This window comes from Molossus molossus, unplaced genomic scaffold (assembly GCF_014108415.1).
Source record: "Molossus molossus isolate mMolMol1 unplaced genomic scaffold, mMolMol1.p scaffold_m16_p_11, whole genome shotgun sequence".
NCBI classification, from domain to species: Eukaryota; Metazoa; Chordata; class Mammalia; order Chiroptera; family Molossidae; genus Molossus; species Molossus molossus.
In genome coordinates this window covers 54,350,525-54,370,673 of record NW_023425346.1, presented here as the reverse complement: position 1 = coordinate 54,370,673, position 20,149 = coordinate 54,350,525, and the positions used below count along the sequence as shown (strand labels likewise).

The following is a 20,149-nucleotide window of genomic DNA, read 5'->3' as shown; positions in this document are numbered from 1 at the left end:
GGTGAGAAAGCACTGTCTCCCTCAAACTTGCTTTCAAGCTATACATCAATCTTCGATATAATTATGTTTGACAGAATATAAGCTCTTGGCAGTTAACTTGTTTACAATAAATGCTTAGTTTGGGTACATGGTCTGTATTTCAGTCTTATAAATATCAAACACCAACCTACAACAGTCCCATTATGAAGCTGAGAATTATTTTGCTATAAATCTTTTTATTGGGGGGCCAAGGGAATTACTTTGCAGCTTGTTTTCCACTAACCACTTGGAACAGTGTGAAAAGAGGTACATTTATACTCTGACCCTGTGCTAATTGGAATTCTATACATTTCCATGGGAGAACGTGCAGTATCAATCCCGAACGTGCAGGTGGGCCCCCAGACAGTTTTGCCATGGCGGCAACAAAATCCACGTGCAACGAAATGGTTCTTACTAAAGTCGCGGCATTTTCCGATAGTTCTTTTTCTCCTTAAACTCTCTTGGGAACTAATGACCATTTGTGACAGTATTGGCAGGCGTTCAGTGGTAAGCTCCAGTTTGGGAGATTTATAAGTTAGCTGTAAAAATGTGCTTAAGGCTCAAACTTACTATATGAATGAGCCTGTAAATGGAGTTAGTTTCCCTGAATGTTACCTGGAGATTCATTTGAAAAGAAAAAAAAAAAAATCAGGATCACCTTATTTACCCTTGTAAAGTACATTTACTTGGGTCTTAAATGTGTAATAACTTCCCTTCCAGAGAACAATTTGCTCCTCTTATACACCCTCAATAATAATAAAGGGTGTTTGGTCTTCTAATACCACATCTGCCAAATCTATAGGACAAAATCGTGTCTGAATGGAGTGTCGTAAGTTGACAGCCAGGCAAAGCTTCAGGAGTCCCCCATTCTCCATGAATGCTTTTCTCCAGGCATATACTTCCACTTGAATTCTCAGCACCTTCTGGTTATCAAATGATGACAATTTATCATTACCGAGTTTCTTCACTTGTTTCTTAATTTCACAATTACCTTGTAATCAGATTCCTATAATAATTTAACATAATATTGATCCACAGAAAAGATCATGTTAAGAATCCTAGCTTATGTTTTTCCAAATAACTAATACTGGGAAATATAGTCACTTTATTACTTAAAAGTGAGATTCCAACCTCTTTCCTTCAGTCAATGTTGTAATTTCAGATGACATAAAATAATTTTTATGTCTCTCAGCTTCTAATAAAGAAGACAAGTAACTGATTTATGAGTTTCACAGGTCATCAAAAACATAATTTTATTAAAAAGTTTACCATGTGACTTTAGTATATGAGTAAAAAGAAGAGATAGGAAAAATATTTTCATTGCATTGTCAGCCTCACAGATCTTTTTTGTTAATATCAAAAGCACTAGTTTGTAATGTGAACTAATGGAAAACTGTTAAATTCCCCTAAAATAATCACTCCTTTTTTGAATTAAATAAGCCCTTTTAAAACCTTGACTATTTAACTGCTATTTACTTGGAGGTGGGGGAGACACGGAGAAGGTGACTGTATGAAAAAAAAAAAAAAAAACTTTATTTTTATTGTACAACAAAAATTCCCTCCAAGGCAAGAAGACGTTATGCCAAGTTCCACCCAGAATTAATGTTTAGGTTTAAATTATAAAGTCCAGAAAAAACAGAACCAATAAAAGACCCTTAAAGCTCGTGGCATTCGTCAATGCTGTTAGGTTATGTAAATGTTAAAACTGAAAAACGCTTTGCTGACAAAAGTATTTTAATGAAAGCACTATTAACTAGACTCTCTGAACTGAATTTTTTGTAAGCTGTTTGACAGAAACCCCACTCCGAAGTGGGTTATACTTGGGACGGTTTGGGAAGGGTTTCCTGACTATCTTTTCTTTTCCTTTTGTCACCCTCAGAAAGGTTTTAAAATGCTGACCCAAGACAACTCTTAGCTACAGATGACAGAAATATTCTCCAATGACTCTGTCAACAGCAGCAACCTTGGGCTGCTGCTGCCCTGACCGCCCGTATTATTTGCGGTTTGGGGAACCCCACCATGAGCGAGGTGAACTCCACTATCTGGGCGAACTCCACTGTCATCACCCAAGTTTCAGGAGCTCACAGTTTCTATGGACAGAGTAAGAAATACAGCCTCAATGAAAGAACACTAGCCACTGATTTTGGCTGCTGCCGGCTGGCTGCCTCCAAGTTGCTGAAAGCTCATCCCTGGGGAATGAGGGCTGGAGGCTCCGCAAAGGGAAGGGTGATCCATGCAGTGGTTCCGGTGATTGCAGATGGAGCCCAGAGCCTGTGCTCCTCAGGTGAGAGTCTATGTACCTGAGTGAGTGTCCTGTGATAGGTGCGCGTGGAAACGCGGGGTCCCACACAACCCCATGTTTGCCGAGAAGTAATAAGGGTGCTTAGTGTTCACCTTCACCTCTCCCTCCCCTTCAGCCTGGTTATGACTTCCAGAGGAAGAACAGCAGGCGCAGGGACCACACCTAACCCTTTCCTTGGCAGGGCTCTATAACAAGAGGAACATTGAGTACTTTTGACTTCCATTCCCATAGGTTAAAAAATAAAAAAGGAGACAGTTACCCCTCAGGTAGAACATAAGAAAAGTGATATCCCGTCTCAAACTGTATATGAAGACAAAAATCAGTGAGCGCTTTTAATGTCTCCTAAGCAACCACCTTCCAAGGGCTCCTCTCTGAACTTCCCAGGGAGGGGCAAGAACCAAATGGTCCTTCCCCAAAACCGATCTTAGCTAATAAACACAACAAAGTGAGTGAAAAGCACTTCAGTCATTCTGCATCTTCTTCAAGGCTAAAAATGTGTACATTGTGTGACAGGTCCACCTCATTTTTCTTAATGATGTTTTTATTATTCTTTCACTCAATTAAAACAGAAATGGATATTGCATCTCCTGACTGTATAATTGTTATTGTAATCTGTTTTCGATCACTGCTTGGGAAATGGGTCCAAAACAACATAATCTCTCCCCTGCCTCAGAAGGCAAGTCATTTTCTTTTACTACAACACTTAGAGAGACATTTATCATGCTGCTCTCTTAGCATCTTTGGGTTACGACAAAGAAAAGTTCTGGTTCTGTTAACCAAAAAAAAAAAAAAAAAAAATGTTTTGAAAACACTGCTCTTTGAAGAGTTTTGAGATGAATGCATTTTCCTACTAAGCTATCAGTTTTGCCTTTCTTTACATGTATAAATAATTGGAACAAATTCAATCAAAGTGTAATTTTAATACAAGAAATAATAAGAAAATTTGAAAATCAATCTTATTCAGTTATTTAAAAATAAAAATAAAAAACCTGATACACTTGACTTTCCAACCAAATACAAAAACAAATCAAAGATATTTAAAAAGAAAAAGATGTCTGTGCTTAATACGATGAAATTCAAATTGTTCCTATAAACAATATAAATCATCTGTGTCAGATCAGTGCTTTGGAAAACATTTGCTCTAACTAGAGTCTCTATGAATATGTTTCATACCTGTGCAAATCTTCAACAAAACAAAGAAAGTCACTAACATCTCTATAACTGTGCAACCACCAGGAAACACCAAGCAGTCTGATGGGAAATGCATCCCTTTTCATAAATAGTAGCTTGCAGTATTTCCCCTTCACTTTATCTTTGTTGTTATGTCATGCTAGTTTAATAACTGTGGTAAGATAGAACTCCGTCCTAATGATAAGGCAACTAGTTAAGGCCAGAACCAAATTTGCCTTACACACTAGCAAATGGTAATAATACCGGGAGCAATTAAAATTGAAATATAGGACTTCCCGCAGAGTTTTATTGTCCTAAGGTGTCATAACCACAAGTAAAGATTATTCTTACTACAGTATAAGACTGGCATAATTTGTGGATAACTTCATTTCAAGGTTCAAATTCTTGAAATTTCTATTAATGCTTTTTTCTTTATTTTAAGCATTTGTCAAACTAGTAACTATTACACTCTCTAATTTACTTTACATATACACATCACTTAAAATGGAAAAAATATATGCCATAAACCCAATTGACATAATGGTATATCTAAGGCACTTTTGCTCCATATATAGTAATTTTTATCTACATTTTTAAAAATCTGGAATAAGTAAAACTTTGCAAATGAGAAGCAAAAGACACCAGTTGTAAAAAATCATTTCTGATGTAACCTTTCCCTGCCACTCATGATACTGATTTTATCACAGTGTTTAAGTCCCTTGCTAGTAAACAGCAAAACAATACCATCCTTTAAAACAAAAGAAAACTATATAGTATTCCATGATTCTGAAACTCCACCATGGAACATTTTTACATAAACACTGTGCAGCATGACGTGCTTGTGGGGCTTTTTTCATGTAAAAGAAGAAAATAAATGTTTGGTTGATCACTGACAATAAGGGAAGCAATGTGACCTCAGAAAATGGAAAATAACACACTACAGAGGCTGCGTCTGTGCTTTTTTGGAAATCTGTAAGTCCTCAACTGGCTTTTGTTTTAACTCCTACCTCAATTCCACTCAGGGCCGTCTACTTTGACTTTGAAATATCTATCATATTACCCGTAAGTAGTAGGATGATGAATCCTTTGTATATAAAAATCCATTTTTAACACATAGACATTTTCAAATCTCTATTGCACTTTAAGATAAAAGGAATGCACAGCTCTCCTTACTGGCAACTTAAATAAATGCCAAAGAGCAGTGGTGATTGGAAGTGAGAAAGGCCCATACAAGCCAAGCCAGCAGAAAGAAATCACTCGTGTTAAAATTGCTACAAAGAATGAAAACTAAAAGACAAATTCTCTTATTCATTTTTCCAGCTAAGCATGAAGGTCTCCTATGTGAAACCATTCCCTTTCCTTCCTTCCTTCCTTCCTTCCTTCCTTCCTTCCTTCCTTCCTTCCTTCCTTCCTTCCTTCCTTCCTTTTCTTTCTCTTCTTTCTTTCTCAGAATAATGAGTTAAAATGTATGGGTTAGATCCAACATTTCACTGCTGTTCTTATTCTTGGGGAGCTGGGGGAGGAGGAATTTGCTGCCAAAGCCTCTGAAAAGAGAGTTTGGGCTGCTAATTTTCCGTTCACAAAATCTAAATTTCCCTTATGCATCTCACACAACTCATGAAATAATATGAAACAGTATTATATCACTGCAAATTGAGACATTTTTATCAAAATAAAGAGTGATGATGCCAACATTTCATTTGTCATTTCCCACTTGTCACTTTTCACTGACAAACTGTTACACATACAACTTTTGTCAAGTGCTTCATCTTTAAATATGTTCCAAAATGCCATTGTATCTCAGCATTCATATAAGGAAGATAGTAAAAACGTCTATGTTACCATACCGTAGTTCTATAGGTTTTTAAGAAGACTACTTATTAGATAAAAGAATATAAAGAACTTTTTATATATTTACACGCTATGTAGGATAAAGTTTGGCTTCCTGAAATATAACAAACTATATACATATTGTATGCACCAAATGTGAAATTATTAGTTGTAAGAAACTTTTTTAATGGTGAGAAAACGGGTCAGTTTCATCTCAACAGAAACCTAAAATCTCTAAAAAGACCAAAGAAAATAATAAAATTTGAAATTCACCTAGCCCTATTAATTTAATGTCTTTTTTGATATATGCATATAAACTCTTTCTACACTACATTATTTTTTTTAAAAGAAGGGTTTTAAATTATCAAAGTGTAACCACCAAACTTACTGCTTACCAGATATACCAAATAATTACCTGCAATAAAACAGATTTCCATATTCTTAAAATAATCCGTTCACATTCTTAGATATCTAATAAATGATGATCAGTCTGTTTCCTTCTCCACAGATATGTTCAAAAAAGGAAAGAAGACTTAACACAGGCTACCTAAGATGTAGAGACTGATTCTGCTAGTCACAACCCCTGGGAAAGGATGATAATGTTATTTTCTGCAGGGGCTAAGAACCGAAATGCCTTAAGGGACATCGATGCAGTTTCAGCACGCACACACATCTCACTACGGATGATCTTGAATGTGTAATGGTCAGTGGGTTTCTGCTGATGGAACATAAGGCTTCCAAAATTACTCGAAACATCAAATTATGCTCAGGACTTTGAGGGGTGGATACCCTATGTTCTGTTTAATGTGTATGTTCCATTGCATATATTTTTTTTAACCAAGTATATCTTTATTTTAATAACAGGCCAAGGACTAAAAACACTTTAGAGAAGGGCTATTTTTCTACCTCAGCAAAACTACAGAGGACATGCTAGATTGTTGGATGACCCCAAAGCCTAAGTTCATTCTATTTATAAGATCTTAAACCCTTCTTTTAAAAAAACAAAAGTGGAGTGGAAGAGAGAAATACAATCTCTTCTCTTTTGAAGAAATAGCATGAGTCTTCCCTACAAACATAATAGTGTTTACCCCTTGGCTAAAATGAATTTAATGTTTTCTCCATTTTTCCCTTGTTGACACTATGTTCCTAAATTTCCAAATATTTAATACATTTCAATATGTATTCTATACTCTTTCATATCTGCACTCCTTTCAAAAAGGAAAATGTCTCTCTACAACTGCTAATACGCTCACTATACCTAACCTGAACTGCATGTCTTCACTTTCAATGGAAAAGGAAAAGTTCCACATGTAGACAATTAGACTAACTGTTGTTGTAGACAATATTCAGCTCTAAACGAGGCCCTGCCCAACAATCATGATCACATTTGCTTTCCTATATGGATACATCAATGTGTATTAAATACTTTTTTTTTTCCTCCTTGCAACAAGACAGTTACATTCTCTTAAGGGCAGCCTGATAGCAAGAAGAATAGGTCTACCTCTGGTCAACTAATCATAAGATAACTTTAACAGATGATTCTTTAACAAAATTAAATTATTTTTTAAAGTAACTCGCTGCCCCCCCCAAAGCAAAGATCTCTAAAAGATATTCCCAGTGTTTAAACATTTTCCCCTAAACTCTAGAACATTTAACACGAATAAAATCATCAAAATTCACAGTAAAATGAAAAATATCTAAAAGATTTCTGATGTTTAATGCCTCCTATCAGCAAATACACCATCTGGTATACTCAAGTACTGTTCATTCAGTTTAAATAAAGCTGTCTGAAAGTTCTTCATTAAACCAAACATTAAAAAATGAAACTGCTCCTGTTAACAATGAATGAAGCACAATAATTTATTGCTATTAGAGCACAAATGGCCAGTGACTTTCAGCAGTCCAGGAGAAAAGCAGAACGCCTTGCTTCCTCTGGAAACTTGATTGGCATCACTTTCATTTTATGCTGTAGGTTGCATGGCTGAAGTATTACATGTAGCAGAACATTTTAGGTACTTATGCTAATGGTGGTAAAAAGAATCATCTGATTCTTATTTTCGTCATCTTTAATAATCTTTTCTTTTTCTAAATCTTCAAATAGATCTGTAAATTTTAATCACCAATTTTACAAATATAAATTTCCCCACCATTAATCATCCTTTTTCAAAATCCTTATGGAGTGAATTACTAGCTGACAGGGGACGCCAATTCTAGTAAGTGAATGTTACCCAGCAGGGATATAAAGCTGTCAACACCACAGTGCTCTTGCTTGCTCTAAACTCTCTCCCAGCCTTCATATGTTTTTTAAAGAGATATTAGCCTTTTTTTTCCCCCGAGGACCTCCTATAAAAGTTGACTGTCATACACATCTGAGCACTTATATTATATTACATACATGCTTTAAAGCTCTGCTTAGATAAGAGCAAAAACATCCTAGAAAGTGTTGGAAAGATAAAGCAAATTTGACCTCTTTCTTATAGTTGTCTAAAACTAACCACATTGTAAACAATGCACTAACTTTTAAGTCCCCTATTAAAACTCAACCTGGAAGACTATGACAGTGTATCTGCCACCTCAACGAGTTAAATCCAGACACTAAAATAAACCCTCTCTCTAAAAAAAGTAGAACAGCAAAAAAATTTACTATTGCAACCAATGCATTCAGAAACATTTATTCCACTCACTGTTTAACAAAAACAGTAAGATAAACTGCCATTTTATCGAGCAACCAATTCACTTAATAATTTCTGCTATTTTTAGGGGGGAGCGCCCCCTAAAATCACTAAAGATTAACAAATTCATCCTCCCAAATTTTGAGATCTAATTTTAAAACACATTATTATGGTCATTATTACAGCAATCTTTTCAACATTTGTAAGACTGTAATATGTCTGAAAAGGTCATTAAAATGCAGAGCTATAAATATTTTTGTAGTTGTCTATGCCTATTATATTGCTTCATAAAGAAAATTTAAACAAAAAGAGGTAGGGTGATAGGAATATAATCTATTTTTTATTTACCCTATGTTCCAAAAAAAAGTCAAGTATGAAAAACTGCTAACTAGAAATATATTTTAAACATTTTTTAAATTTTAGAATGTGCACTTTTAAAAGCTTTGCTTTTCTCCAATCTATGCATGATTAAAAGTTATCAAAAAATAAAATTATTAATATTTCAATGCATGTTTGGAAACTACTGTATATAAACTTAAATCCCCAATGTAATCATTTACATTCAATAAGAAAACTTTGTATTATCAAAATTTTATGTTCTCAGTTGTTACATTTTAAAGCTTTCTAAATTAAAATCTTTCCAACCTATTATGCTATATAGAGTAAAACATTTCTTTTAAAAAAAAATCTTTAAAAATCCACCATGTGTAAACTATTTTAACCACTTTACTATTAAGTATTATAAATGGTAATTGTTGAAACAATATAATGTCATCTTTATTTTCAGTTTGGGAAGCAGCTAATAAGACCTTTGCTATTACTAAATGAGGTTAAAGCTACAAAAAAGTGGCAAAAGTAGTTTGTTGAAACAAATCTATTATTCATTACCGAGACTTAATAATTTTAGTTTATATCAAATTTATCATAAGTAGTCAAATGTGAATTATAGTCCCAGAAAATATGAAAAGCAACTATTTCACACTAAAGATAGCCCTGGTCATCAAAACTGAGCAGTTTCTTTCCTAGTTCAGTATGATATAAATAAAACTTGTTTTAGGGAAGCAAGATTGTTAACAATTATATTCTAATAGACTTAGAAATTTTTCTCAATTTAGTGAATTTTATTAGGTTTTCAGGAAGAAATCAAACTTTCAAGTCTAAGTATTTTCTTTATGTGTAAGGCCACTTTAAGAACACATCTCCTTCAAGGATTTCTAAAGGTATTTTAATCAAACATTATTAGTACATATCATATCATCTCACATTTAGTTCCAACATATTCACTCTATATTTTTCTTTCTTACATGCATATACTAAAAAAGGATATGAAACTTCTAAAGTTATTGCTCCAGTTTCAAGATACCACATTAATAAATACCATTTTTAAAAGAACTAGCAAGTTTTCTTTTGCTTCACTAAAGTCTGTCTTCAAGCCCCTAAAAAGAAAGATATATAAGCTACACTCTATAGCCAAGTAATTTCTTAAAGCTTTAAAAACTGGTAGAATGAGTGATTCTCAAGGGCGATGATTAATATATAGAACTAAAGCAAATCATCCTGAATGTCTACCATAAAGACAGTAATAGGAAAATAAGTTAAAATAAAAGCGTGTTACTTTATAAAATGCCGGTTTTTAATTCTTTAAAAGGAAGTGGACATGTTAAGTATTTACTTCAAAACACATACTAGGCTATTTAGAACGTGGGGTTGGAGCTTATCACTATTTCGCTAGGGTTTTGTATCATTACAGGCAGGCTAATGTAAAGAATTAAATAGGCTACTGCTGAAATTTTTAGGACAAAGAAAAACTTTAGAGGCAAAAAAAGTTAAACTAGTGATTTATCCCAAACACAATTTAACTGCATACCATGTAGAATTATACAGTTTATTTCTAAAAAAATTTTTAAAAACTGGCAAAAGGTATATAAACATTTGAATAATGTTTCAATTTCTTGCATTTCATTTTATAAAATTGCTTTTCCTAACCACTTTAAAAGAAAGTAGTTGTTTAAGTAGGAAAAAAGAGAAACTATAAAAGATTATCTTTAAATAATATTAAATTCTTGGGGAGGAAAACAGCATAGCAGCCAATAAGGCTACTATGCTATTTTTACCTGTTGTGCTATAATTTCTAACAAAGTTACAAACCCATATGACTTTAAACTCTTCAGGAAACAGTAGCATTAAAGCCTCTAAGGGCCTGATAGATTCATGATTCTTTATTTCACACTTGAAATGTGGCAGGAAATATTCCCAGTTGTTAGTCATTTGTCTCAAAGCACTATCCTAACTACAAAGTAACAACCTTCTTGCTCCTGTACTAGACCGATCATTGAATTAACTAGTCCACAAAAGCGAACGCACCTGAACTTCATCCCTACACCAGATACTCTGAGTCAATGCAAAAGAGTTAAATCACTAAAAAGCTCTCTAGGAAAATCTAGAAACAGTTAGCTGGCTGTGACATAAACCTGCCAACACCTCAGCACACAGTGGCAAAGTGCCCAAAAAATGCCACCCTCTGGGTAAACCACTTTCTTGTTTTAACTCGAGATGAAGCTACCAGTTACAGATGAGAGGCGACGGGGGCATTATTTGGCAACCTGGAATTCACTTCCTGTAATCCTACACCGCGCAGAGCCTAATCAACCTGAACTCTGACACCCGGGCCATTATCACCGGGCCGCGGGCTGCGCGCGCCTCCTTGCTGGGGGCTGTTACCTCCCACGGCCTTGGCCACGGCGCCGTTGGGCCTCCCGCGGGCTCCCATGGGGCTGCCGTTCTGCTCCAGCCGAGCCACCTTCACCGGGGGAGGCCCCTTGACGTCGGGGCTGCCGCTGCGCCGGTCGGGGCTGTCCCGCAGACACGGGCTTTCGCTCCGCCGCTCCATGCTGCTCCGACTCGGAGACAAAGTTCCCACCGGCAGGTCGCAATAAAACGCGCAGGGACCTAGGGAGGGGGTGGGGGGGAGGGAAAGGGGAGGGAAGAAAAAAAGAGGGAAAACCGCTCACACACGTGATAGACGTTCAGGCCAGTGGCAAAGCGACGCACCACAGCCACACAAACTTCCTCCCACGCTGCCCGAGGGGCCCGAGCCGAGAAGACGGTCCCAACCTTACACCGAGCTGCCCAAAGGAAGCCCAAAGCGTGGAGTGCTGCGACTCTACCCAGTCGCTGACCCCAGGAATTAGCCCTCAGTGACAACGTCGGAGCCCCGCACCCAGGAGCACCCAGAAGTGGCAGGTCCATTGGAACAGGTTGGCCTGAACTATTCCCGGGTGCGACAGCTTCACCGTCTGGGGGTCTGGGTTGTGGAAGACGTGAACTTCATAAAAGAACATCTCACTGACTCAAGGAAGGGGTGAGGGATGAACACAAGTCTACAAGAAACCAAATGAACCACAAGATGAATGCGCTGTTAATGGCGGGGCATGAGCCAAAGGCCTGGCAAAAGGACCCGTTGAATCCCTGCGTTTTACCTTTATTTAGCTGGTCTTGAGGCACACACATACTTTGCACAAAATCGACGCTAATTCACAGTAATAAGCATCCAGAACTATTTGGAGGTATTCATCAGAATAACCTCCAGAATAACCTTCATCACAAGGGCGGGGGCTACACTTGTTTTTATTTTGGGACGTTCTTATCTTCATATGATCCTAAGTGGTTTTTTAAGCTCTTCAGCATAAAACCCAAAAAACAAAAAATAAAAAAAGCATTTAAATCATTTGGTGCAGCAGTAGCCTTTATCAAACCCAATTTTTAAATATCTCCTAAAAGTTTTCCTCTGGGTCGCTTGGCTGGCAGCGCTCTCCTCGTGGAACCCGCAGATCTCAGCACCCCTGGATTTCTGGGGGGCGGCAGAGGACGGGGAAACACCTGATGAAAAGGCACTCACTCTGTCACTAACATCCCGGAGAAGCAGGAGCCCGGCACAACAAAGTGCGCTGGGAATCCTCTCCGGCGCTCTCGCCAGGGGAGAAGCTGCTTCTCCACGGCTCAAGAAGAAAAGGTGGGGGTGGCAGTGAGGAGGTGAGAGAAGAGATGCAAGAGACGCAAGACAGAACCGGAGGACCGTGGGCAAAGATTTTGCCCGCACTCCCCCGGCTCGGCTGCCCCGGACGGTGAAAGCTGCAGGGAGAGAATTTAGCCGGACCCGGGGTTTCCCCTAACTCCCGAGCGCAGCGCGGAAGCCCTCGCCCTACGTACTTACTGCTCACGGTCTGTCTGTAACTTGGCTGGCTGGGGCTCTGTCCATGGAGCAAAAGTAGAGAATCCAGGGTGGAAAGTTTCTGGTGCTTTGCTTTGCAGTGTTCGCCTAGTCTTCCTTTCTCTTTACTTCTTCCCCTTTCCTCTTCCCCAGGTCCTAACGTTTACGGTCCTGGGTCAGGGTGTCTTCTAGTGCGGAGATGGTTGTTATGATGATGATGATTGGGGGGGAAGGGGGAGGGGGAGGAGTAGAGGGAAAGGAGGGCTCCTCCAAAGGGGCACTCGAGCGAGCGGGGGAGGGGACAGCAGAGGAGGGGAGAAGAGAGGAGGCAGAAAAAAGCCCTTCTTCACACCTTCGGGAAGGAGACCCGTTCTGGAGAGAAAGGGCTGAGAACTGGAAGGCAGAGGAGGCAGGTCGGGGCTGCCGCTTCGCAAGGCTGCTAGCTCGCGAGGAGGCGCAGCCGGAGTCGTACGGCCGGTGCCACCCAGAGCCGAGAAGGCGCAGGGACCCCGGACCGCGCGCTGGAGAGAACGCGGCGGCCGCCCAAGCTGTCACCTCCAGCCTCTCCCCTCTAGGCCGCCGCCGCCAGCAGCCGGAGCCAGACTCACTGACAAGCCGCAGAGAGAGACACACTGAGAGGGAGATGATTATTAGTTGCGTTGAGTCATCAGGCAAAGTGAGTCCTTTTGGGTTGTCCTCGGTTTCCGATTTCTCCCCCTCCCCCTTTCCGTCCCCAGATCTAGCGCCTTCAAAATAATAATTTTGGGTGGGGGTAGGGGAAATCTCTGTATTATTTCGGGATGGGAGTTGGGGGGGAAAGATCTAAACCCAAGCCAGACTGGTCCACCGCAGTGAAGAAGGAGAGTGGGGGGCGGGGAGGAGGGCTGGGGAGGTTGTCGGGGGAGGGGGGCCCCGCCTGGCAGGAAATTAAACATCAATCAATCAATCGCTGTGAGCCGGGCGACCCAACAGCGGCGGGGCTGCGGAGGAGGTAGAGGGACTGGCGAGAGGCGGGTGGGAGGCAGGGAAGAGGGAGAAGGAGGAAAAGGAGAGTCTGCGGTGGGAAAGCGGTGTGGCGAGGACCGCGCGCGGGGGGATATGGAAGACCTATGACAGAGAACCGAGTGCCGCGCGAGCGGTCGGTGCTCCCGGGTGCCAGCGGGCGCCGGGGCCCGAGGTCTGCTCCTCCTCTTCCTCCTCGCGGCGGGTCCAGGGTGCGGTCGCCTCGCCCACCCCTAGGCGCACTCGTCCCGGCGCTGGGGCGACAGCGACAAGGCTGGCGCTAGGTTGCCTGGTCTTCCCGAGGCTCAGACCCGCGCGCGCGCGCAGGACGCAGCCTCGGCTGCCTAGGCTCCGGGCTCTGCTAACTGCGCCGAGTACTTTCGACTCTGGAGATAGGAGGGCTATCGCCTCCCCCACCCACCGCCTCCGCCCACCACCCACCGCCTCCGCCCCTCGGAACAACTTTTCTCGGTGCCTGCGAGCTCCCCCTCCGCGCGAAGCTGGCCGTCCGGGCCCGCCGCACCGCCGCACCGCTGCACGCGCGGGGAAGGCCGCTTCTCCCTTAGAGCTGGCACGATCGCGGGTCCAGAACAATAGCCCGGGTGCCCCAAATAGCAGGAGCACCAGCACTGCCTGCGGATCTTTGGGTGGCACAGGAGAGAGAGCTGTGTGCGGGGCGCAGAGCGGGCAGCATCCCTGGATGAAGTCCCTGGAGCGCTCGCAGCGCCGGCGACATCTCCAGCAGTGCAGCCTGAGCCGCCTGGAGGCCGTGCCGAGGTGGCGGCGAGGGCGGTGGGACTGCCTGTCCTTCGGCTGCGGGGCTGGGACTCCTGGGACCCCAAACGGCTCAGTCCCTGGGCTGCGAGCGCCGGCAGAGTTGTGCGGTGAGGACCTAGCCTCTCTGTCCCTGGGGGGCCGCGTGGGGGCGTCTCCAGCAGGTCCAGTGAAGACGCAACTGAGCCACAAACTTTTGCCGACTCCCGCGGCAGCAGCGGGCCGTAGCCCGGCTCCGGCCGCGGTGTTCATTTAAGGTGGCACGGGCATTCGCCGAGCAGGCCAGGCTCCGACCGCGCTTTTGTCCGTGGGGTCCCACTTGGGCGCGCGACCTCCTTAAAGAAAAGCACGTGGACAGGAACCGCGGCCCCCGCAAGACGCCTAGTGCGCCGGCTGACACTTGCGGTCGCGATCTGGGGCGGAAAATGTGGACGCGTCCCCGCTTGCCTTGAGGCCGGTGAAGCCCCCTCAGCTGGCCGAACCTCCAGTCCCTCCTGCACACCTTCGCTCTCCTTCCTTATCCCCAGGACCCTGAGGACTCCCCACCACCTCACAGCCAGAGCCGCGGGTCCCCCTTAAGAAGTGTTGACTGTACGGCGGCGCCAGAGGGCCAAACTAAATTCGGTTTCGGGAAACGCTTTCATGGGGCAGTTCTGGAAATTCTGAACGGGTGCAACCGCAGCGGGAAGTCGTGTCAGCCTAGTCCTGGGCCAAGCCGAAGTCCACTCATCGGACCCATCCGGTGGGCGGCGTGTGCGTGGCCATCCCCTAAAAAGTAGGGGCCTGGGAGGCGGGGGGTCCTCTGGAGCAGAAAGGGTCCTAGTAGTGAAACTTGCCCCTGGCCTGAGTCTCAGCGCCCAGATTCCGGAGAACCCCGCACCCAGGCGCTTCCTACCAAGTTTCAAAAAAGCCGGGTGACTCCGGAGGCGATCGAAGCCCAGCGGAGAAAGGAAGACCGCCGAACAGTAAACCTTCGGGGAGCCACCCAGGGAGTTTTAGACAGCATTTTCTTTTCTCTGAATTTTATTCCTGAAACCCCCTCCTGCTCCCGCCCCCTCACCCCCCATGAACCAGTTAGAGAAAATGTACAATTCAAGTCTGTGAGAAAAAAAGTGGCTCAAGTAAATCAACTCGTGGTAGCTGAAAGGGTTTTTTGGCTGCAAAGAAACAAACTGTAAGTTTGATCGACAAACTTTCTTCTTTATATATGCTATCACATCGGAATGGGAAGGGGATGTTGCAGAAACCACCCTCCACTGTCAAAGTTTGAGCCCGTTTTCAAAATGGGGAAAGGCGCATTTCTTCTTACTATCTCAACAACGATAATAATGCTATTTCTTTCCTTACCTTGGTATTGAACTGCAGAATCCTCCTCCGGATCAATGTCCAGGGAACTTAGAAGAATTGGTGGTATTAGGTCTGCAGTACTTCTGGGGGGAAAAAATGCAAGTGGTTTAGCCAGGATCTTTCCTGTCTGATTCGTCACTATTATTATATCTGATGATGCGAATGGTTGGAGCTATTCAGTCTTAAGTCATTAATGAGCTATTTTATAAACACCACTGTTTGAAGATCATTTACATTTTTCGAAGGATCACTTCTCTAGCCTCACAGGCTATGTCAACAGCACGATTATAGTACTTCAGTTACACTTTCATAAACAACACAGCCGTATTGTTAATCGGTTAATATTTTATAAAGTGTAAATATTTTATTATGTTTTTGAAGGGAACTATTGATTCTAAATTATTAAACCTCCGAGAAGGGCGATTTAAATAAAATATACAATTAAGTACAATTAAATGTACATTGTGGCTAGTTTGTTTTTTCAGATTGCACACCCTTTAAATTCATTGATTTTCTCTTTATTGGAGGTTCCTGTCCGTTTTTGATAGTGAACAAATCTATTATTTTAGGCAAAAGAGCTCAAAATATTTGAAATTACATTTAACACAGAGGGAAATGTTGAATAGTATGAATTATTACCAGAAATGTATTTTGAATGTAGACTTATATTTAGTAACACATTTTACAAATTTATTTTGATTTTAAAAAGGAGTACTCTCTTAAGAAGTTTTGTGATATATGCCCCGTGTGTGTTTTTTTCTGTCCCTAATAAAAGCTTTTATGTTTCCAATTGCATAAGCTTTTTACTGCACAATTTTCATATTGACCTCATTTCAGCCGAAGTGAGCAATTATTTTCAGCATGTTTAATTTTGACAATAAGAAATTTTAAATAATATTTTTACCTTTCACTAGGATTTTCTACTTTTTAAAACAGTAAATAAATTATGATGATTCAAAAGTTTTGTTTGGTTTCATTTCGTATTCCTCAAGTGATTTATTTCCGAACAGTTTAAAAACAAAATCATAGTAAAGGAAAGAATTGGTTTCAATTACTTTGAAAAATTTTATTTGACCCAAAATGCATTTTTTTGTGCATTATCTGACAGTTTGCTGCAGTACTCAAAGCATAAAGTTCACATTAGGAGGGACATTTTTATCTCTCAGCTTGCTTCTCACTGACGTTTTTGTCTGAAATCTACTCAGTCCCCCCTCCTTCCACCCCCAATTTTTTTCATGTCATTTAGTCAAAGGTCGCCAGTCTTTCATAATCACTGAGATTTGTTATTTTAAAAAATCAACGGATCTTTATACGCTGGGCTTAAATATGCATGTTTTTTCTTATTTCCACGTTCTCCCCTTTTCTCTCTAGCTCTTTTCAGGCCTTCTCCTTTCTTTTATGGCCTGCATTTTTTAATGACAACATTTCTTGATTTCTGTCTCCTGACACTGAAGTTTAGCCGTGGTAGCTCACGACTCTGGCCATCCTTCTTTCCCCAGTGCCCGAACCCGACGGCCTAGGCCCAAACGTCCGGGCAAAAGGCGCCAGTGCCAAGCGTACGACTCCTGCTCTCTGCTAAGCCACGTGGGCCTCTGGAGGTCCAGCATCCGTAACCAGGCTCTCTAGATTTCAAGTCGGGTCATCAGGCAAAGAGGCCCTCCCGGCCCTGTGCTGCCTCTTAGAGAACACAGGAAAGTTGTGCCGCGTTTCCCCACTACTCCCGCAAGCACGCTGGTTGGGGTGGGGAGGGGAGGGGGAGTATGAGATCCGTCAGCATCAAAACCCTTCGACGGTTCCTAGGTACCCACACCCGCCTGTCTCTACCCCACTCCCACACCACCACCCCGCCCAGGGCTTGCTCTGCTGGGGGGGGGGGGGACGGAAGGGGGGCAAGAGAAGGGCGGGAGGGAACTATTTCATTCACACGAACCCAACGCCAGCTCTGAAGCCAATTTCCGCCGAGAACTGTCTGGGGAGAGTTGGGCGACCAACATTTTCGCAGACCACTTAACTGCGCGGGGCCTGGATTGGCAATTGGATGCGCCAAGTGGACGAGGGCCTGGGGCCAGAAGGACCCGAGGAGAACAAGCCTAAAAGGCCAGATCGACTAGGGTGGGCTCGAGCCCTTTCCCAGACTGCGGTGGGGTGTCTGGGGACTGACCTGAGCGCAGGGGGCGGGGGACACTTACTTCGTTATCCGCACGCTTTCCTCGTTGGCATCAGAGCTGGACAAATCCCAACCCGCGCCAGGCAAAGATAAATTACTCCTGGCTCCCGCAGCGGCTCAGCGGGCCTGGGCGGGGGCGGAGCGGTGAGAAGCCGTCGGGCCGCCTAAGGTAGGGGCGGTGGAGGTCCTCCTCCTGTCTTCAAAAGAACGAGCCCTGCGGCCTGGACAGAGATCAATCCCAGGCAGACGATTAATTGGGGAGGGGGTGGTGGGCAATTAATCCCAGTTAGACTGTGAGCCGAGCACTCAGGAGGCCAAAGGACCCAGGGAGTCAGGGGAACAGACAAGGCAGAGGCCCAGAGGGCGAGAGGGGACGCGCGAAGGGTCGGTCTTCGGAGTCCCAGATGGAGGGGATGAGAGAGCGTCGAGGATGAGCACTGCCTGCCTGAGCGAGGAAAGGAAGGGACAGGTTTCGGAGCTAGGGGAGCCTTTGGGTCTAAGGTGTGGAAGTGCTTCGCCGCGGCCGCGGGCTGCGAGGCCCGGGAAGGCGGAGTGCCTGCGGGCTCCGAGCACAACTCCAGCGACACAGAATAACGCCCACGGGACTCCCGGGTCCCTTCAATCTTTCAAGTGTCAGGAGTTTAATAGCTAGATCTCCTTCTGCAGCAGCGCACCGACAGAATGACTGCTAAACTAGTTTTTTACAAATAGAGATCGACTTTTAAACGGCCAGAATAAGGAGGCAAAGTGGGAAAGAAAACGAAACGCCAAAGAAGCGGCCGCTGCCTCCCCGCCCCCAACTCGGGCGACCGGGTAGGAACCGGAGTCACGCTCCAGATCCGCTGCGTTTTCTGTCAGGAAACACTGAGCAAGGTGGAGAGGGACCAGTCCCATCTCCAATCCCCGGGCCCAAGATGGTGCCGAGGAACCCCACGGCCTCGACTCGTCGTCACGGCTCTGTCACCCCCGAGCCCGGGTCACTGCCGGGGTCCCAGACCCGAGCAGAGGCGTCTTCTCCCGACAGCGCCACCGCGTGGGCTGCGGCCCAACCCCGCGGCTCCTGTTCAGTCCGCTGAGTCCCGGAGCCGACCCTTCCGCGTAGCCTCCAGTCTTTGGGAGAAGCATGCGGCGGGGGATGGGCAGGTCCCTGACCTAGGACACAACCAGACCATCCAACACAAAAATGTGCGGGGCAGACAAAACGTCGGCGCCCTCAGTTTGCCCCAACCCCTTGCAGTAAAAAGTACACCTGGAAATCCAGGCCACGGCACCTCATCCGCACCCCAAACTCCAGACAGGCCAGCCTGCCTGACGAATTCTGCGCCCAACCCTAGCAGCGACCAGAGAGCCCAAAAAGCCGGGTCCGAAGCGGCCCGAGCTTAAGCCGCTTTGCGACTCTGGGCCAGCGCTAGCCTAGAACCGCGCCCGAGAGAGCGAGAAAGCCTGCGGTGGGACCCAAGGTCGCAGGCACTTACTGGGACCGAAGACGAAGCAGGTTGTTGGTCTGTTCGGCGGTTAAACCCGTCCGGAGTGGCGGGGAACATAAAGGTCTTCCTAGGCTTGCGACTCGCCTGTTCTCTCGGTCTCACGAAGCCCCGCCACACCCTCTTAGTCCGTCAAGGTTTGACCCTCGGGCTAAGGCCCAGGTGGCTGTGACAACAGTGTCCTGGGGCTGAGTCTTGCCCCACCCCACGGTGCCTGGCCTCCAGGCCCTGCGGTCAAGCTCTGCTGAACTAGGCATCACCTCGCGCTGCTCCGGCGCTACTTCAGGACTCGAGAGCCCCCACGTCGGGCTTAGAGTACTTCAGTAGGTAGATTGGGGGTTTATTTTAAATAAATCCACTGTTTACACGGGCGCCCACGCCCCACCACACACACACACACATTTTGGGACTGTCAGCTATTGAAAGGGACAACGACCCAGAAAGGTGTAAATTCACCTGGGGTCCACTCAGTTACAAAGTTCCCAGCCCCACACAAAACAGGAGCGAGTCCTGGACGCCTGAGCGGTCCTCCGCCCAGTGGACAGTGGCCACACTCTTGCAGGGCGACCGGTTTGTCGCGAGCCCTGGAGGGAGCAATGTAGCCTTCCCGCTGATTTCCGACGCTCGCTGTCCGCCTGGCCTGTTCACCTACATCCTTGTCATTGGCTGTGACCTGTTTGTTTCTAAATTCCAATACCCGTAGGCCACGCGGAGCTTTCTCCAAGCGAGCCAGGCCCGACTCCCCTGCCAAGTGGCTCACCTTCGCGCGCTGCGCCGGTATCGGCCCCGGGTGCCCAGTGCCCAGTACCGAGCGGACGCCGTCTGCTCACCTCCAGGAGCCGATAGCGGGTGCCTGTGGCGTCGCTCGTCCAGCCCTGGGACTGATTTAAATAATTAATAAGCTTAGAGAAATTTTACGAGGGCAACTTTTCCTTTTAGTATCAATAAAGCCTAGTAATTGGGTTTGTTGGTTACCTAAACTCGAATTTCCCAGTCTTGCTCCCTCTTCTCTCTCTCTCTCTCTCCTCTCTTTTCCTCCCTCCCTCCTCATCTATCTCTCATTCAGAAGCAACGTTTTTTAAAAAACCGGCGACTGTGTGTGTGACTGTGTGTGGTGTGCAAGTGTGAGCGTGTGAAAGACGTTGTTTGTTTCAAAAGTCCTTTGGCTGGAGA

General features: G+C 44.4%; 1 protein-coding gene across 3 annotated transcripts in view; it reads right to left on the bottom strand.

Moving 5' to 3' along the window:
* The window catches only part of SATB2 (SATB homeobox 2), a 190,936-nt gene extending 171,835 nt beyond the window's left edge, over positions 1-19,101 (bottom strand). The window contains exons 1-3 of one of the 3 annotated variants that reach the window (XM_036254224.1): positions 19,097-19,101; positions 15,326-15,405; positions 10,714-10,941 (exon numbers count right to left, since the gene is read on the bottom strand). In XM_036254224.1, coding sequence (XP_036110117.1) covers positions 10,714-10,882 — 169 coding nt within the window. In that variant the 5' untranslated portion in view covers positions 10,883-10,941; positions 15,326-15,405; positions 19,097-19,101. Of the gene's footprint in view, positions 1-10,713; positions 10,942-12,205; positions 12,967-15,325; positions 15,406-19,096 lie in introns of those variants that run through there. The other 2 variants (XM_036254225.1, XM_036254226.1) reach the window with 2 other exon arrangements.
* Positions 19,102-20,149: the final 1,048 nt, after the last annotated feature.